Raw genomic sequence first — 15596 nt, forward strand, 5'->3', positions numbered from 1 at the left:
TTAAGCCTCAAACTTTGAGCAGCCTCTGCACTTTATCCTACCAGGGGGGTCATGTGCGCATGCTGTGGTTGCAAGCTTTTTTTTTTTCTTCCAAGGTCATGTCGGATGCCTGTTCCCATCCCGCGCTTTTGGCTCCTGCTCGTCTCCATCTGGCTCGAGGAGAATGCGAAGGCGGGGAACAAGCCGTTGAACAAAATGTCAACACTGCATGTACGGCGGTGGAAATTGGTGGAGGCGCCCCATTTGTGATAACACTTGACGCCTGATTCATCCCATCGGACATAAGCCAGCCCGTAGCTCGCATCAGCGGTCGGTTTCCAGTCAGTTGCAATAATAACACACCGCGCAGTAAGTCGTCATGGCCTATAGCCAGCCCTGGTATGGCCCAGGATGGGAGCTCAAGCAAGCTGCGCAGGACAGAGTAAGAGGTCGCCCACGGAAGCGGGGCACTTGCCCTCAAGAACCCCCTCCACACCACGCCTCAAACCGGCGAGCAGCACGGGAGGGATGTGACACAGGTGACGATGCGACCGAGTCCACAGAGGGGTTCCTCACCTGGTGTGTGATGGGTTTGGCAGCGCAGTGCAGGGCAACGCGCATCGCATCGCATCGCATCGACAGTGCTGTGCTAGTACTATAGTGTATATAGTGCACTAGCCACACGGCACGGAGAAGGGACGCGCAAATGTAGGTAATGTTGCAGGTGTCACATGGCGGCTTGGGATGGGGGTGGTGCCGCAGCCGATGCAACCAGATTGTGCAGAGCACGACCCAGAGTCCGCTCCTTGCGGGTCTAAAAACCCGTAATCCGGCAAGGAGCATACGAGAGAGAGATAGTCCCCCCCGGGGGGACCAGGGGGGGTGGCTAACTGTGACTGACTGTGACTGACTGACTTATGAAATGGCAGCAGAGTGTAGTTTTCCTGCTCCCGACACCACGCAAATTCAACACCACCACCATCGTGGCGGAAGTGGAGCCTCCCCCAAACCAAACCAACCACCCACCAGGGATCCCAGACGTGCCGCACCTGGTGCCAAGCTGCTGAATCGTTTGAGCTGGACTGTCCCGGGGCGGGCTGCTCGAGCTGGCCAGCTCGTCGCTACAGTACTACTGCGTAGGGTAGAAGGAGAGCCCGAGTGGCGCCAGAAATGCTCCGACGCAGGTTCGTCCCTCAAGTACCTGCAGCTGCCAGGTGCGTCCAAAGTCTATTCAAGGCAAGCTTGCCCACAAGGTTCAGGCCGATGCGGAACCGGAACCTTAGTCTACCACAGTCAGAATGCTGCAAAGGGCTTAACGGACGGCATACAGCCGATCCTGCGAATCCCCGATTTGCTGCTCAACTTTAAGCTACAGTACCCGCGACTCAGACTCCAGGCCCGGCCCAGCCCCAGGCAGGCCAGGCTCTGTCATCGTCGGGCTAATAAGTCAGGCCTCGTCTAAGCTTCACTGATTTCTTTGGTGCTGTCGCTATCGTCGCCCGCTCCAAGGTGTCGGCGTTTGGCCTCTAGCCTCTAGTTCAGCCGAACATTGCCGAGCCGTGAAGCATGATGGCATGATGGCATGATGGCGTGAAGATAGATGGGAAGAGTAAGGGGAGCTTGTGATCGGATGTTTTCCTTGTCAGCCCTCTTTCGTGCATCACTTTCCCTTCAATTGATGGCGTTGCCCGCAATCGCTGTGACTGTGATAGTGGCCCAGTTCTTCATGCCCCCAGTTCTTGCCTGAGAGGCTAGCCACATGACTCTCTTCCTTCCTCTAGGGCAGAGACATCCCTACCTGCAGCTAGCTTCGAATATCGTGGGATGTTTGGTTTGCCTTGCAGTGAGATATTCCGAACGGTTCACGGTTCAGGCTGCATTGATATCATGCAAGCACGAGGTTTGCCAGTTTGGTCCCGGAGTATCGCTATCGTCAAGCACCAGAAAGTAGACAAATACCAGGCTAGGCGTCGCAGGAGATCCCGGATCCCGGATCCCAGCCTCGCTGCGCGCAGCCAGCTGGGCCCGCTGTGCTCCAGACTCGCATGTGGACGTTGGGGGGATGGCTAGCCTCTAGCCTGGGCAGCCTGGCTGGCCTGTTGGACCGGTTGCACTAGCATGCGGGCTCGACGCTACCGCGACAGGATATCAAATCACGGCGTGACCCCTCATACCCGGAAACAAGCCCGTCGATACCCCAACACAAGCCATCGCTGTCTTGCGACGGTTGTCGGCAAAGTCATCGCCTCGCACGACATGCTGGTCGCACGCGATATGCATCAGGCGCTTTCCAACTCAATTAAATGAGGGGCCGTCATATCTTGGTAGGATGGACTATCTCGACTGCCGGCCACGAGGGTGCCAAGGTAGCCACTTGAGACGACAACCCCGCGAACAAGAAGTCAAGCCTATGCGGGCTGCTATACCCTCCATCAACCAAAGCATGCTGAGCAAGTCGACGGCTGGAGTTACATCATTCAGCACCAGAAACCTGGTCAAGCACACGCCAGACACCGAGCCGTGCAGGGAGGGCATGATGTCGTAGTACCGTAGTGCAGCGGTATTTGGGCCCCAGAATTCCGCATTGCATCTGAAACGAAACGAAGAGGGGAGCATCGGGGGGTAGGAGAAGGCCAACGTTCCCGCGGCTGTGTTCCGAAAGTTTGAGCTGACTCGGAAAGCCAATCGAGGATATCAATCAGGGTCTTCGAGCCGAATGGTGGCCTCTGAAAGCCTATCTCATCTTCTGCAGTTGATTTTGGCGTTGGCATGCGTCATGGGAGCCAATTGAGGAGCAAGTCTGTCGGGAGCAAGCCCAGCCGAAGGCAATACTCTATCGAGAGTCATTTGCCGCCTCGCCGTCAAACGCTGGCAGTCAGAGGCTATCACGGCCATCTTCTTGTTAATTAGTCTTCAGTACGATTCTGTACACAGAGTCAGCTGCCTCGTTGCAACCGAAGACTGAGTCTAGATTCCCGGCAGGCACAGCTAATTGTTCGCCATTGGGGGACAGGATTTGAACATTGAAAATGTCAAGCTCAGCCGCGCGTCCGAGGCTCCATGCGATGTACCCACCAGTTCGTCAGGCCGCGCTCCTCACCATACCTCCTTCCTCGTCCACACCGAACTTAATTCGTATTGCGCGTGTCAGTACCACAGACATCAAGCTTAACTGACGTGATGCGCACGTCCGTGGGGTTTTGCTTCGCTCCAAAGACCCAGAGGAGGTGTGTGAATGGCTTCTTCCGCGCGGCTCTCGCCAATTACTGACACGCTGAGGCACTCCACTTGCCAATATTTCCCCGCCGCAACTCCTCCCCATCCCAAAGTAGAAAGCCTCCGGCCGTATGTTTGGCCTCGAACAGCAGGTGCAGCGGTATCTCGTGGCAGTTTTGACAGGCTGACAGCTGTCAAGGTGTGTTAGCTTCGACGTGCCTCGACGTGCCTCGCTTTCTCGGATCAATGCTGTGTATTATCCCAACCCCACTCGCTGGCGACAGGCAGGAATTCCGCGCGCGGCGAAGATTGGGTCTGCCTGCCCCGTGACAATTCCTCAAAACGCAATCGAGAAGTCTCGAAGGCTATTATTGATGTGCCACCAGGGATATCCGTGATGGACTGCGTAATTTTATGTTTCGCGAGGCGAAGATCATCATGAGCCGACATCTCTATGCTACCGCCGTTAATGTCGGAGCGGCCATTAAGACAACTTGATATAATAAGACGCATGTTATAGCCTCCGCTAGCCAGTTCCCTCTTCACGGTTCAGGTACATTGGCCCGCCACGTTGGCCCTGCCAGCCAATGTCGTTTGCCGGACGGGTCGACCCTCTTTCTTCTGTGTGACATTGAAAGGAAATGTTCGGCGCACCTAATTCCAGTTGCTGACTCTTGCCAGCGACGAAGATTCCAGGGAGGGTCACTTCTGGATCCCAATACTCCGCACAGTCACAAAAACGGTGGCCTCCTGCATCCTGCGGAACCAGGCACATGTGCCTTGCATTTTGTCCGACGCGACGCCTTACCCTGGACGGCTAGACCATCTGCAGCCGGCACTCGAGACAGCCCATCTCCGAGTTCCCACACCTTACTTACGCAGTTGTTGCGCTTTTTTGATTGTCCGCGGAGTTTTTGAAGCAGAAGGCGACGAATCCTTACAACGGAGCCACGAACAGTCGTCATCGCATCCGGAGATCAATGGACTCTTTCTTCTGACACTGATTCATCGCTCTCGCACGAGTTGTCGATCATCAGTAGCACCGGAAGTGAGGGATGTGACTGATCCAGGGCTGTCCTTGAAGATGGAGTGTCAGGGGAGCGTGATCCGCTATCCCAAGCCCGGTTTCTGTCAAAAAGGTATGATCCCTGTGTGTATCCATCCGGGACGATGGCGTCCTCGTCCCGAAGCTTGACTAACGTTCTCAATGGCTGTGCTGAAGACGCTTGCAGGGAATGTCCTTACTGACAGCTGCCAAGAGAAGTCAGAGGGAAAGTTGTCGCTGTCGTCGACAGTGTATGCTGGGCCCACCGATGCCCCAATTTGACCCCTGAAAGACACTGCTCAATATCCTCGCAGGCAAAGCGTTCCTTCGCCTCGAGCTGAGGCATAAGCTGTCATTCTTCTGACGATAGCCTGTCGCGCCGGCTTTGAATAGCCCGGTCCAAAATGATGCCGATCGTGATGTGCTCAAGGAAACTATCGTCACCAGGCAGACCTTCTCGTATGGCAGGACCGCCACAGTAAACAGGCACGCCCAACGTGGGTACAGAATCCTTCAAGTCACCGGCTAAGTGATTCTTGATGGAGCCGGTCCGGATGGGCTGAAACTCACGCAGTGATATGTAGGGGCCGTCTTACGAGTTCCCCTTTCCCATTTGTGCCGATCGCAAATGACATTCATTTCATTCTCGAAAGCGATCGTGGGGACGATACCTCTTTTCGGCCGACGTCCTCGTGTAAAATCAACTGTTCCCAGTCATCCGGCCAGGGTCAATATGACCCACGGCCGAAACCATGGGAGCACCGCGAAAAGTGGATGGCTGGCAGGGAGTCGAGTTTCTAAGAAGTGGGGACTGGCATCATGCTGAGTTGACTGCGACGGGGGACCTGGAGCTTGCAGTAGCGGCGTGGTGATCTCGAATCTCGATAAACTCTGCCTCTTTAGTCTTGCAGAAAGACGAGATATGGAAATGGGGAAACATTGATTCTGCGTTCTTTCGTAAGCCACATGGAATCACGGTGTCCTCACTGTGTGACTGAATGGCGACTGCAGGCTGCCAATCAATTCCACTCAAACATAAACAGCGCCGCCAGGCAAGCAGCAACCTTTTTCAGTTTGACTGCCGGGTGACAAAGGCTGCACCAGCCGGCCAGTTGCCGGCGCACAGAGAAAGTTGGCGGAAACGCACGAAGCTTGCCGATGTAGGATGCCCACAATGAGGCCGTCGGTCGTCCTCGAAATGCCTCCTGCGTCTTTGATAGCATGCTCTCACGATAGTTCTGATACACGGTGCTGTGTGGTAGCAATGTGACGGTTTAGTAGGTTTCCGTGTCGTCTTGTGGCCATCGAACTCCTGAACGCAGTGGCTGCATCACCCCACGCCGCTGTCACCTCAGTCACGAGATTCAGATCGCTGCAGTGGCGTCCACCGTGGGCAGGTTTTGCTGATGGAGCTACTATCCTGCTGGGTGCTGGGGTATGCAGTAGGCTGGAGACATTCCTGGTTTAGAAGAACCCACCTGTCTCGCGTAAAGGCCAGAGTCAGTGCACAGACGGGGTGGTTTGCGATGAGCAGCCTGGGATTAGCAGCGGTGAGTTAGTTAGTTGGTGGTGCTCAGCTCCGGAGATTTCTTTTGGGGGGATGTAGCCATTCTGCAATATTGGCGGCTTGCTCGGCTGAAGCAGTCTTCAGCGCAGCTGTGCTTGTTCGGGCTCTTCAGACGGCCAAAACGTGGCGCTTGTCAAGTCGAATCCGGGCCTGGGAGAGCATGTCAGCAATCAATGCGAAGCAGCCAGGGCAGCCAGGGCAGCCAGGGCAGGCTCCAATTCTGTGGTAGCGAGGTTCGGAGTTCTGAAGCCAAACAAGGGTCTCGACACCATCCATTGCGACGCTGTGCAGCGCATGCTTGGGTACAGTCCACGTGCGTTGGGTGGCAGACTAGCAGACTAGTAGCAGGCCGGCACTCTAGCCTAGCCTTCTTACCAGGTACAGCAAGTGATGGTCGAATGTGGCGGATCACGGCGGATATGAGGCAGGCTGAGGATGGATGGATGCCTAGAGTAGGCGAGGATGAGGGCATTTCGGCGGCGGCGGCGTCGACAATGCAGTCAAGAAAAGGGGGGGCGTGTGGCTTGATACAGAAAGTGCCGAATTCTTGGAATGTGAGATATGACAGAGTCTAACAAAATGCCCACTGCCCACTGCCCACAGCCAAATTGATCTCCGCGATCTGCTGCTGTCCAGTTATTAGAGTTTGGAGAGGAACGGCCGATCCCGAGAAAAAGCAAGTTGAAGCTCCTTCTGAGTCTGGGCAGTTGCCAGGAGACCAGGACGGCCAGGCCAGGGCAGGCCAGGGCAGGATCCACCCGTTCTCCCCCAGCGGGCAGTCGCAGCCGTGCCCCACCTCAGCAGCCTCTCTGTGTCTCTACCTAGGAGCCTAAAGGGCCTAGGTAGGTACCTCAGGGAGACCTCAGACCCCTCTACCAGGTGCATCTTGCGATTGCAACTCGTGTGTGTCTGGGCCTTGATTCTTCACGATCCATTGTAATGCAAGGCCCAAAGGTACGCTTGGGCTGAGGTTGTCTCTGTCAGAGCATCACCCAAACTATCGTTCCAACACCACCTGCCGTCACATTGCCTTATCTCGCTCGAGCCCGAACTGAAGCAAAGCATCCGACATGCAGCAAGAGGTACAGACGCCTTTTACCACGCAGGCACACGCAACACACACACACACACCCACGTACCCACGCATCACATACTACACACACCACACTACAACATCGTGTACTATCAAGCCAATCCCAGGCGACAGTGCCCACGCCAACAAGAGATTCATCCAATCGGCGGCCGCCGGCAAGCTTGACCCACTCACCCCACCCACTAGAGCAGATGGTTCTGGGGGAGTTTGGGAGCCCGACGGAGAGTGCTGAGTCTAGCTGACGATCATACGGGCCTCCTACTAATACTGCTAACAACAGGCGAGACGAGACGTGCAACCGAACATCCCGCCTCCCAGCAAGCCCCTCCTTGAATGTGTTTCGTTTCGTATCCTCCCGCATGGCCCAACCGGCCGAAGTCACGACCAGCACCGGCCATGACAATTCCAGACGGGTTCATCACATCTCCAGCCCTCAATGTGCACGGATGCGCCACTTATGCCGCCCGGCTTTCCTGCGGCTGATGTACAGACCACGATAGTACATACACCACGCCCGCATCGACAGGCACCAAAATCAAGGCCATCTTCCAGCGCTGGGAGGCACAATGGGGCTAGTCAGGCACATTGCATTGCATGGCTTCCAACGTCTCGCGGCTGCGGCGGCCGTCCAGCGCTCTGCCCACCCCTGATGGATGCAACCACATTTGCTGCGAATGCAACACCGCTGAAGCACGTGCGCCGACAAAAACACAACATAGCAACGCCACGAGTCGAAATAAGTCACTTGCTGTCGAGGTTGGAACCCCAGGGCGGGGAAGATGCTTCAGGTTGGCACCTCGCTGCATTTCGAGGCTGCCAGTCACCTTCTTGTCGTTCTCCCCTGGCTGCACTAAGCACAGCCCGCGAGTCACGACCGCACCTTTGCCAGTCTAAACCGTCTCGTGCAAATTATGAGGCATCCGATTGACGACCTCCGAGACAGCACAGCTTGACGATCACTGCAGGGCTGGAGTGTCATCGCACGTGGGACCTATATCTGTTCGGCCGGAAGAGCGCGCGGAGGTTGGGCAATGCTGTTCCCAGTGCTGCCACGCACCAAGAATCTCACTCTCAACCAATCATAAGCCGCAGCATCTCCACTCAAGTGAAACCAAGTCGAAACGGGATCGGTGGCTGTTGGCCTCTGGTGTGCCTGGCTGCTGTTACCTAATTATTTTGCCCTGGGGCCTCTACTGTGTATACGTGCCGCTCATTATCGTGCACAGTTGCACCGTAAACCTGTTCGCAGTCCAGGAACAGTTGTAGCATCCAATCGGTATGCGGCTCTTTGGTTTGTATCTATAAATTCTTAAGAATCTGGGTAGGCTTGAACCAGCCCGCGAAAGTTACTATGCACGGAGTTGGGTGCGTCCTGAATATGCCCCATAGAGAACATCACCAAAACCCCCTTATTCAAATAGCGCTGCACACACAGACCATGTGTTCGCAAGCCAGCCCGTGGCTTGCCCTTGCAGTAGCGAGGTTGCACACTTAGAAACTTGGTAGGCTAAGCTTACAAAACGCGACAAACAGAATCCTCATATGCTCACAGACTGCGGCATGCTGATCATGGCCCTTAGGCACATTTTCGCCATGTGCGAACGACACTTGTCGCCACCCCGTCCTGTTTTTTTTTCCTGGGCCGATGCAACACCGCGGCGTGCGGGTGACGGCTCCCGCTTGTCCGTCGAATCGCACTTCGACCCACACGGCGAATTTCTCTAGCGCCTGCACCAAACCGTCAATCGCTGGAGCATTTCGCTAGTTGAGATGCGTCTAGGCACCCTCCTGGGTTCCCACGTTGCCATCTGCACATCGATTTAGAGAAGGTCTGCGCAGGACAAGGTCTAGGCTTGTAAATTTATTGTCCGACATCACGTTTCGCGGTACAAGACCACGCGGTGTCACCTCTTGAAACAATTCGCATTGCAATCGACCGACAATGAGATCACTCAACTGGACAACGCTACCGGAATACGGGTCCAGACGCATCTTCCTCAGACCTGTGTACACCGGGAGGAGGCTGACTACTGCAGCCATTGACCAGTCACATCTTTCAGCTTTACAGATTGGTATCCCTGATCGATAACATCAAACTTAATCTAGGGTCCCAGGCGAATGCCCTTTCCTTCGGACTGACATACCGTATGCGGTGAAAACCGCGGACCGACAGAGAAGTCATCAAGTCCGCTATTTGCTTCGCATTTGCTTCGCAAGTGCTGCAGTTTATTTACGACCGGAGAACACTAACAACGAACAGTTGGCGTGCGATCTGCAGTGCATGAGTTTGCACAATGCTGTCGTTTTACGGACTGGGTTGCGAACCAAGCGCATGCCACAATCTCTGTCGCTGCGTGCTTGTCTTCCTCATCCCGACCCCAGGCCGCATCGCTCGTCAGGTCACGCAAAAGACATCGGTGAGTCAGGATGGTAATCGTCTCAATTAGTCATTGGGCGACTTGCTCGACTCGACACGAGTACGCTGGCGGAACAGCCCTGTTACTTGGCATCGAGCAGTTCGTGCGATGTCTGCTTGAAAATCGCCGGCAAGATGATCAGTCCAGACCTCCCAAATACCTTGTGTCTAGTGCCGAATGACTCGACGCCCCAGTTTCGCAGCTCTCGGGGGCGGGCCGAGGACCACAGACTTTTACAACAAAGCTTGAGGTCACTGCCGCTTGAATTCTATGCAACGAATTTCACAATTGTGAAAAAGCGCTATGACTTTGCTGGCTCACAATACACTTTGGCACGCTCTTCCTTGTCAACGACGGCTCAAAGCTCAATTGCCGCGTACTGAAAGCGCTCTGTGAATGAGTCTTTCAGGCTCAACACAGTACTGCCTGGTGGGTCTGGCAGGTCGACCCGAACCTGTGAATCAGGCGTTAGCGGTACTTGGGTGAGGCTCGTAACTGCAGATTCCCGCGAAATCTTGCAGGCCGACACCATTCCGGTTGTGTGTAAGGCGATAGCGCAGCCACAATTGATTGTGTAAGATCTGTGTAATCCATCAGGGTGTTCGCGGTTCCACATGGCATTTGGCCTGACAGGTTTCACAGCAGACGGGTATGCGCTGTTAGACTTGCGCCAAACGCCGTGTACTGACCGTTGACTGAGGCTGAGGATGTAGTACCACCACACAGGCGTCTTGGTCAATCAGCGCTATGGAGCGTCCTCTGGCCAAGGAGAAGACTGAACCCATCCGATGTTACCGGGACCTAACACCCAAAATGGTCCAGGACACTCTTCCTGCATTTGTTAGTCCCGCTCGCAATGAGGCATGCCGATGATTCCACCGGGTATCATCGTCATCAAGGTAAACGGAATATGCCATCGAGGCCTCAAAGTTGAACTGTCAAAATGGTCTTAATAAGGGCTGACTGTAGGTTTGCTGCCCTCATCGTCAAAGAGTGGGGCCGTTTTCGATCCTGGAATGGGGGAGCGACATGGACACCCCCGCTGGACCCGGAGTACACCTTCATTTCGACCAAAAAAAATTCGACTTTTCGGTATGCTTCCCGCTGTCGTTGCGGATTACCGCTTCTCCGATCAACCCGTCTGATATTTGCTTCACCACCTCCGATCCTCGGCTCTCACGACTCGACCGCATGAGAAACGTTCTCTCGGGCCGGCAGGCCGGCTGCCAGAGAAGCCGCGTCCACGGCTGGATGTGTTTACATGTGGACCCCTTCGTGGATCTTGTGGGAAGCTGCAGTCTGCATTCTGCAGCCTTCTGTGGGAAGATGGAGTGCAGGCGGGGCCTTATGCAGGTTCAATCTGTCAGAGACTTCCGGAGGATCATGCAGGCGAGCATCATGAACGATCTAGTTCCTGGACTTAGATTCCCACAGGTCTTTTTTGTGGATTGCCCACAGTACTTTGCAACTGTTGGCCACACACCGCCGGGTCAGTCTGCGTTGCTTCTACATGCTCAAAGAGTGAGGCCCTTCACCGCAAGCGCTGTGCAGACATGGGCAGCGATACCCCGATGACATGCTCTTCACATTCATCTGACAATTGCTTTTCAGGAGGTCGGCATACACGACGCGCGCCTAGCCATAGTGGCCCTCAGGCGAGCTTCTGGGATTGGCGACAGCGGCTTGCAGTCAAGCAGTTTGTGCGCTCAGACGCTGGGTCAACTGATCAACCGCGTCCCTGGATTTTGCTTCAACGTCCAGCCGCGCACGGCCTGCAGATGCTCTAAACTGGACCCTTCTACCCGACGCTGACCGTGCATTTGCGGGTCTCAAAGGCTGGCATCTCTCTTGCGACAAGACATATCTCTATGCCCAGGCGAGGAGGAGCCCGCCGCTGGTGATTTCACTGGATCGACGGCGCTCTGTGTCGCAGCTTCAGGGGCCCAGCAGCGGAAGGGCACCCAGGAAATCTCGCTTGTTTGTGAACATCATGGGAATGTCTCACTGTCCACAGACAGCCTGGACTCATTCTCCGGCAACGCCTTTGCCGAGACTTTGAGGCATCTCATTATCTGGAGTCAGACTGTGTTTGAGTCCTTACGCGTCTCCATGTTGTTCGCCCGATGTCCAACACTCTGATCTTGGCCTCGCTCAGCTGGCATTGCTCGCACGGGCATGGCAAAGTGTGCTGGAAATTCTCTTCAGTTGATGACTGGATGGACAGCCAGACCGTCCAGTGCCGGTCCAGTGCCGGTCCAGAGCACGACTCCATTGCTTCACGGGCTAGGGGTGCAGGCCACCCGCCTGGATCAGTCACATCACAGGGGCTAGGCATCACCTAATTCGTGATACGATGACCCAGGAGCTGGGCGACTTGTGGCGTCCGATGGAGGAGCAGCGCCGGATCTCAGTGGCTAGCTCCAGGGCGTCGAACGCACACTACGAGGACTACTCGCATCGAGGCAAGGCGAATATGTACGCTCGGATGGTGGGGCTGAGGGACGATGCTCCTTGGCGGAATGCGGCACCCCCACGACCCATAGCAGTAAGTGATCGTTCAACTCGATGACCGAGATACGCTACGATGTCTTCGTAGGCAGTGCAAGCCAGTGCTCGTCTGCACTCTAACTTGCATGCACGTTGGCGGTTCATGCAGATCTTCATCCACGTTGAGGATGGGCCTGAACTGCCCCGGAAAAGGTTGCACATGGTGCGCTTGCCCCCGAGCAACCCATCGCCGCCTAGCCTTAGCTGGCTCAGCCCAGATTCATTTCCACCATGGAATGTGACGGATCCTACCTGGATGGTATTTCAAGGGGCCAAGCCAGGGGCATCAGGGACGATCTCAGTGACAGCTGCAGGTGGGTGGCTGTCAATCTTTGATGCAACCGCGACGATGACGGGGAAGGCCGGAAGGACTCGACAATGGCAGGACATAACCTACCGTCGACCCATACCCAGCTTGTGGTCTCTCAGCTGGCCTGATAGTCATTTTACCAATTTCGGGCATTACATTCGAGTTCTGCCTTGATAGGCCATCTCATTCCGTACGGCAAATGAGATGAGCAAAGTTCTTATGCAGGTTACAGCTTATGGGCGACAGCATAGACCGCGTTCGGCACGCATAGGTGTTGGACCCTTGAGCATCACTTGTTTGGAGAGAGCGACTAGCCACGACTAGCGCTCTTTTCTTGGTCGAGGCACGAGTGCGAGCGAGTAAAAGGCCACCAAAACACGAAAGGCCTTCAAACGCCCGCCGAAACGCACGGAAGTCGAAGCCGACACTCAATGCGGTCCACCAAAGCCATTGGCCTCAGGTGCTGCTACATACGACGGACATCCGACCTCCTGCATTGTTAGGTCGGGGGATTTTCTGTGCTAGGGTCTTTTTCGGCAGTGTGGCATGTTCAACGCCTGTCAATCAGGGCGCCGTCGTTTTGGACTACCGCAGGTACCAGATTGCCAGAACTCAGACGGGGTTTTTCGGACACTTATGCTCCAGTATGAAGGTTTAAGCTTGACTACGATCGCGCCAAGTTCGATTCAAGCCACGGCTTCAAAAGATGCTAACAATAGCAACGATGGCTGAACCTGGCTCCAGGGTCGAGTTGCGACTGAGACGGGATTCCCTTTCGGGTAGCCTTCAAACACCTTGCCGTTCTGACTGACCAAGAAAATTAAACTTTGATACCGCATGTGCTCAGTACCTACCAAATGAGGTTGAAAGACATGTAATTCTTTAACTGCATGTATTCGTTACGAGCAACAGTCCATGGGTGGAGGACCAATTTCCCAGCACTGTACGTCCCCATATGCCCCCGGAGTCCTGAGACCCGTTGCCAATCCGTCATATTTCCCAATCCGTCACATCTACCAACTCGACATATCGAATTGGGGAGCCCCAGCCTTCCCCTTTCTCCCCCTTCCCAGACGAGAGCTTCGCGAATCTGCATGAACCAACCAATTCATAAATAGGAAGCGGAAATACCGACACGGCGGTAGGCGGAGTTTTCTCTGGAGCAGCTGTCAACGGATGCTCCGGAGATGGGCCTGTCATCAACCTTTCAGGATGTCCGCACCACGCCGAGGCATACGTACGCGTACGTGGGTAACCCAATGCGGTAGCGAGCACGAGCGGGCAGTGGCTGTGCCATGCTCAATAGAGCAGCGGCCGTCGGATCGCCCAAGAAAGGTGAAGAGCTCCACGAGACGGTGTCTCACGGAGCCGGGGGAGTGTGATGACCGCCCTGTCAATTGTCAAGTTGGCTGGTAAGGTAACCCCGGAGGCAGTATGATTGACGTTTACATTGGGACCGGCAATGGAGCTCTCCCCTTCTGCGCCACGCGGTCGTCACTTGCGGTACGCGTATACGTACAGATAGACAGCAATGTGGGCGGTCGCATCATCATCTCCGCAAGGTTCCCATCACGCCCAGGGAGCGGCGGCGGCGACGGCGCGACCAGGGCGGCGAGGGGCACTGGAGCACTTTCCGGACAAATATTGCTCGAGAATTTCCCTTTACGAAGTATACGACGGTGCGTGCTCTTGGCGAGGCCGGTTCTTCAGTGACAACGGCAACAAGTCACTCGCGAGGACCTTCTTGAGCAGAGCCCTGTCGAGGAGGTCCATCGTCAGAGCGGACGAGATGTTGTTTTTTGGCGCGATATATCCACCGCCGAGCCGGGACCCTGGGCATTACGGCGGGCCACCCATGCTATTTTGGGCGGTGAGAAGCTCCTGTGGGGGGAGGCTGGGTTGGGAGGTGTTTCGCCCGAAATTAACAGAATATGTGGCAGAAGCTCTCCTGCTCTCTACCCTGCTTTCTCACCTCTTGCCAGCTCGCATCGCCAGGTAGTGGGGTCCAGAGGCTGTTATCGGAGAATAGTCTTCTCAGGATAGGCAATCTGAGCTGTCGAATCGGGGGCCCTCATTTCCAAGATTGAAGGATGACTTACCTCTTTCAGGTGAGCCTCCTGCGCCCTCCTGAATTATTAGTGGCGCATCTGTCAACAACGCGGCTCTCACGCCATTTTGGTGCCCTTCGGCTGAGAAGACAGTTGGGACCAGGGGGTGCGCCCCTCCTCGACTGGCGATCCCGGCGACGCTCCCGTTCTGTCACCCCCCGCATGATCTGCACGTGTCCGGATTGCCTTCCGGTGGTGGTGTCCTGGCAGATTTGATCGCGGCCTGTTTTTGCTTTTGCCCCCCTCCGGCTTTTCTGTCAGAAAGCTTGAGTCCTGTCCGTTGGCCCGCTGTCAAACTCCTTCGCCTACCGATAGCCTCAGATGCTTTCCTGGCCATGCTATACATATCACACCATGGCATAATATATCATGCCATGCCATTCAAGACTTATAGCGTTATTGCCGACTGTTTATCGCGCCTGTCGGTTGCATGGTTTCCCTCGCGAGTGCTTCTCGGCTCGAGCTGGGTAGGAGGATCGGCCCACGACTCAAGATGCCCTGGCTGATCTCGGCTCACCGCAGATAGAAGCGTCCCGAGCCCAGATAAGCCGTGTTATGACACGGACAGCCTCCGGCCACCACAACGTGACATATAGAGATGAATTTGGAAAAACACCACGTCCCTGCCCCTGTCACACGCCCATTGCGTACTGCATCCTCACACGGCTTATGTCGAGGCTCCACAGCTCCGAGAAGGATTTGAAAAGCTTCGAATCGGCCGTGGAGACCTCAGAGTGGCCCCTTACCCCTTCGTCATCATCCTCGTCGGTCCACATGGACTGCTACGTTATGACGAGCAAATGACATTCTCGTCTCTGTTCTTCATCGAGATTGACTAACGAAGTTAAAGAAATGGGGAAGGAAGCCCGGCCAGCAAAAGGGGCATGACCTGGGCGCCGCTGGGGCCGTCGCAGAGGTCGTACAAGCAGAGGCTTCAAGCCGTGATTGTCTGCCAGGCGTGATGCATCGCGAAGGACGCCGAGACCTAAACCGATGGACGCTTCCAGATGTGCGATGCGTTCGCGCGCTGCACCCGAGCGCTCATTCATGCTGAATCGCATCTCCTCAATCTGCTATCTCCATCTATATTGAGTTTCGGGTCTGGCGAGCCCGGAGCCTCGAGTGAGCATCCCCGCGCCTCGGACTCGCGCGTTGACTTGACACTGGAAATACATGATATAGTGCGACAAAAGCTTGAACGGCTGACTATAATAATGGCAGCTATAAAACTTTAATCTCTCGAGGCGAGATAGCCGCAGCCGCTTGATCGCATCGCGCCCTAATGCAGCATGTGACGCCGAGCTGCTGCGAGTT

General features: G+C 55.3%; 2 protein-coding genes across 2 annotated transcripts; one reads left to right on the plus strand and one right to left on the minus strand.

Annotated features, from left to right (window-relative positions):
- Positions 1–10130: 10130 nt before the first annotated feature.
- On the plus strand, positions 10131–11456 carry J7T55_006778 (uncharacterized protein; the record flags this gene model as incomplete). The annotated part of the gene is made up of 3 exons (XM_053132419.1): positions 10131–10157; positions 10929–11013; positions 11194–11456. 3 exons carry the CDS (start codon positions 10131–10133, stop codon positions 11454–11456), a joined length of 375 nt encoding a protein of 124 aa, XP_053001541.1.
- Positions 11457–14914: 3458 nt separating this feature from the next.
- J7T55_006779 (uncharacterized protein) lies at positions 14915–15331 on the minus strand (the record flags this gene model as incomplete). Its single annotated transcript, XM_053132430.1, has 2 exons — positions 14915–15061; positions 15206–15331. The coding sequence occupies 2 exons, from the start codon at positions 15329–15331 to the stop codon at positions 14915–14917; spliced, it is 273 nt and encodes a 90-aa protein (XP_053001542.1).
- Positions 15332–15596: the final 265 nt, after the last annotated feature.

Source organism: Diaporthe amygdali (assembly GCF_026229845.1).
Source record: "Diaporthe amygdali strain CAA958 chromosome Unknown NODE_1_length_4327563_cov_65_473760, whole genome shotgun sequence".
NCBI classification, from domain to species: domain Eukaryota; kingdom Fungi; phylum Ascomycota; class Sordariomycetes; order Diaporthales; family Diaporthaceae; genus Diaporthe; species Diaporthe amygdali.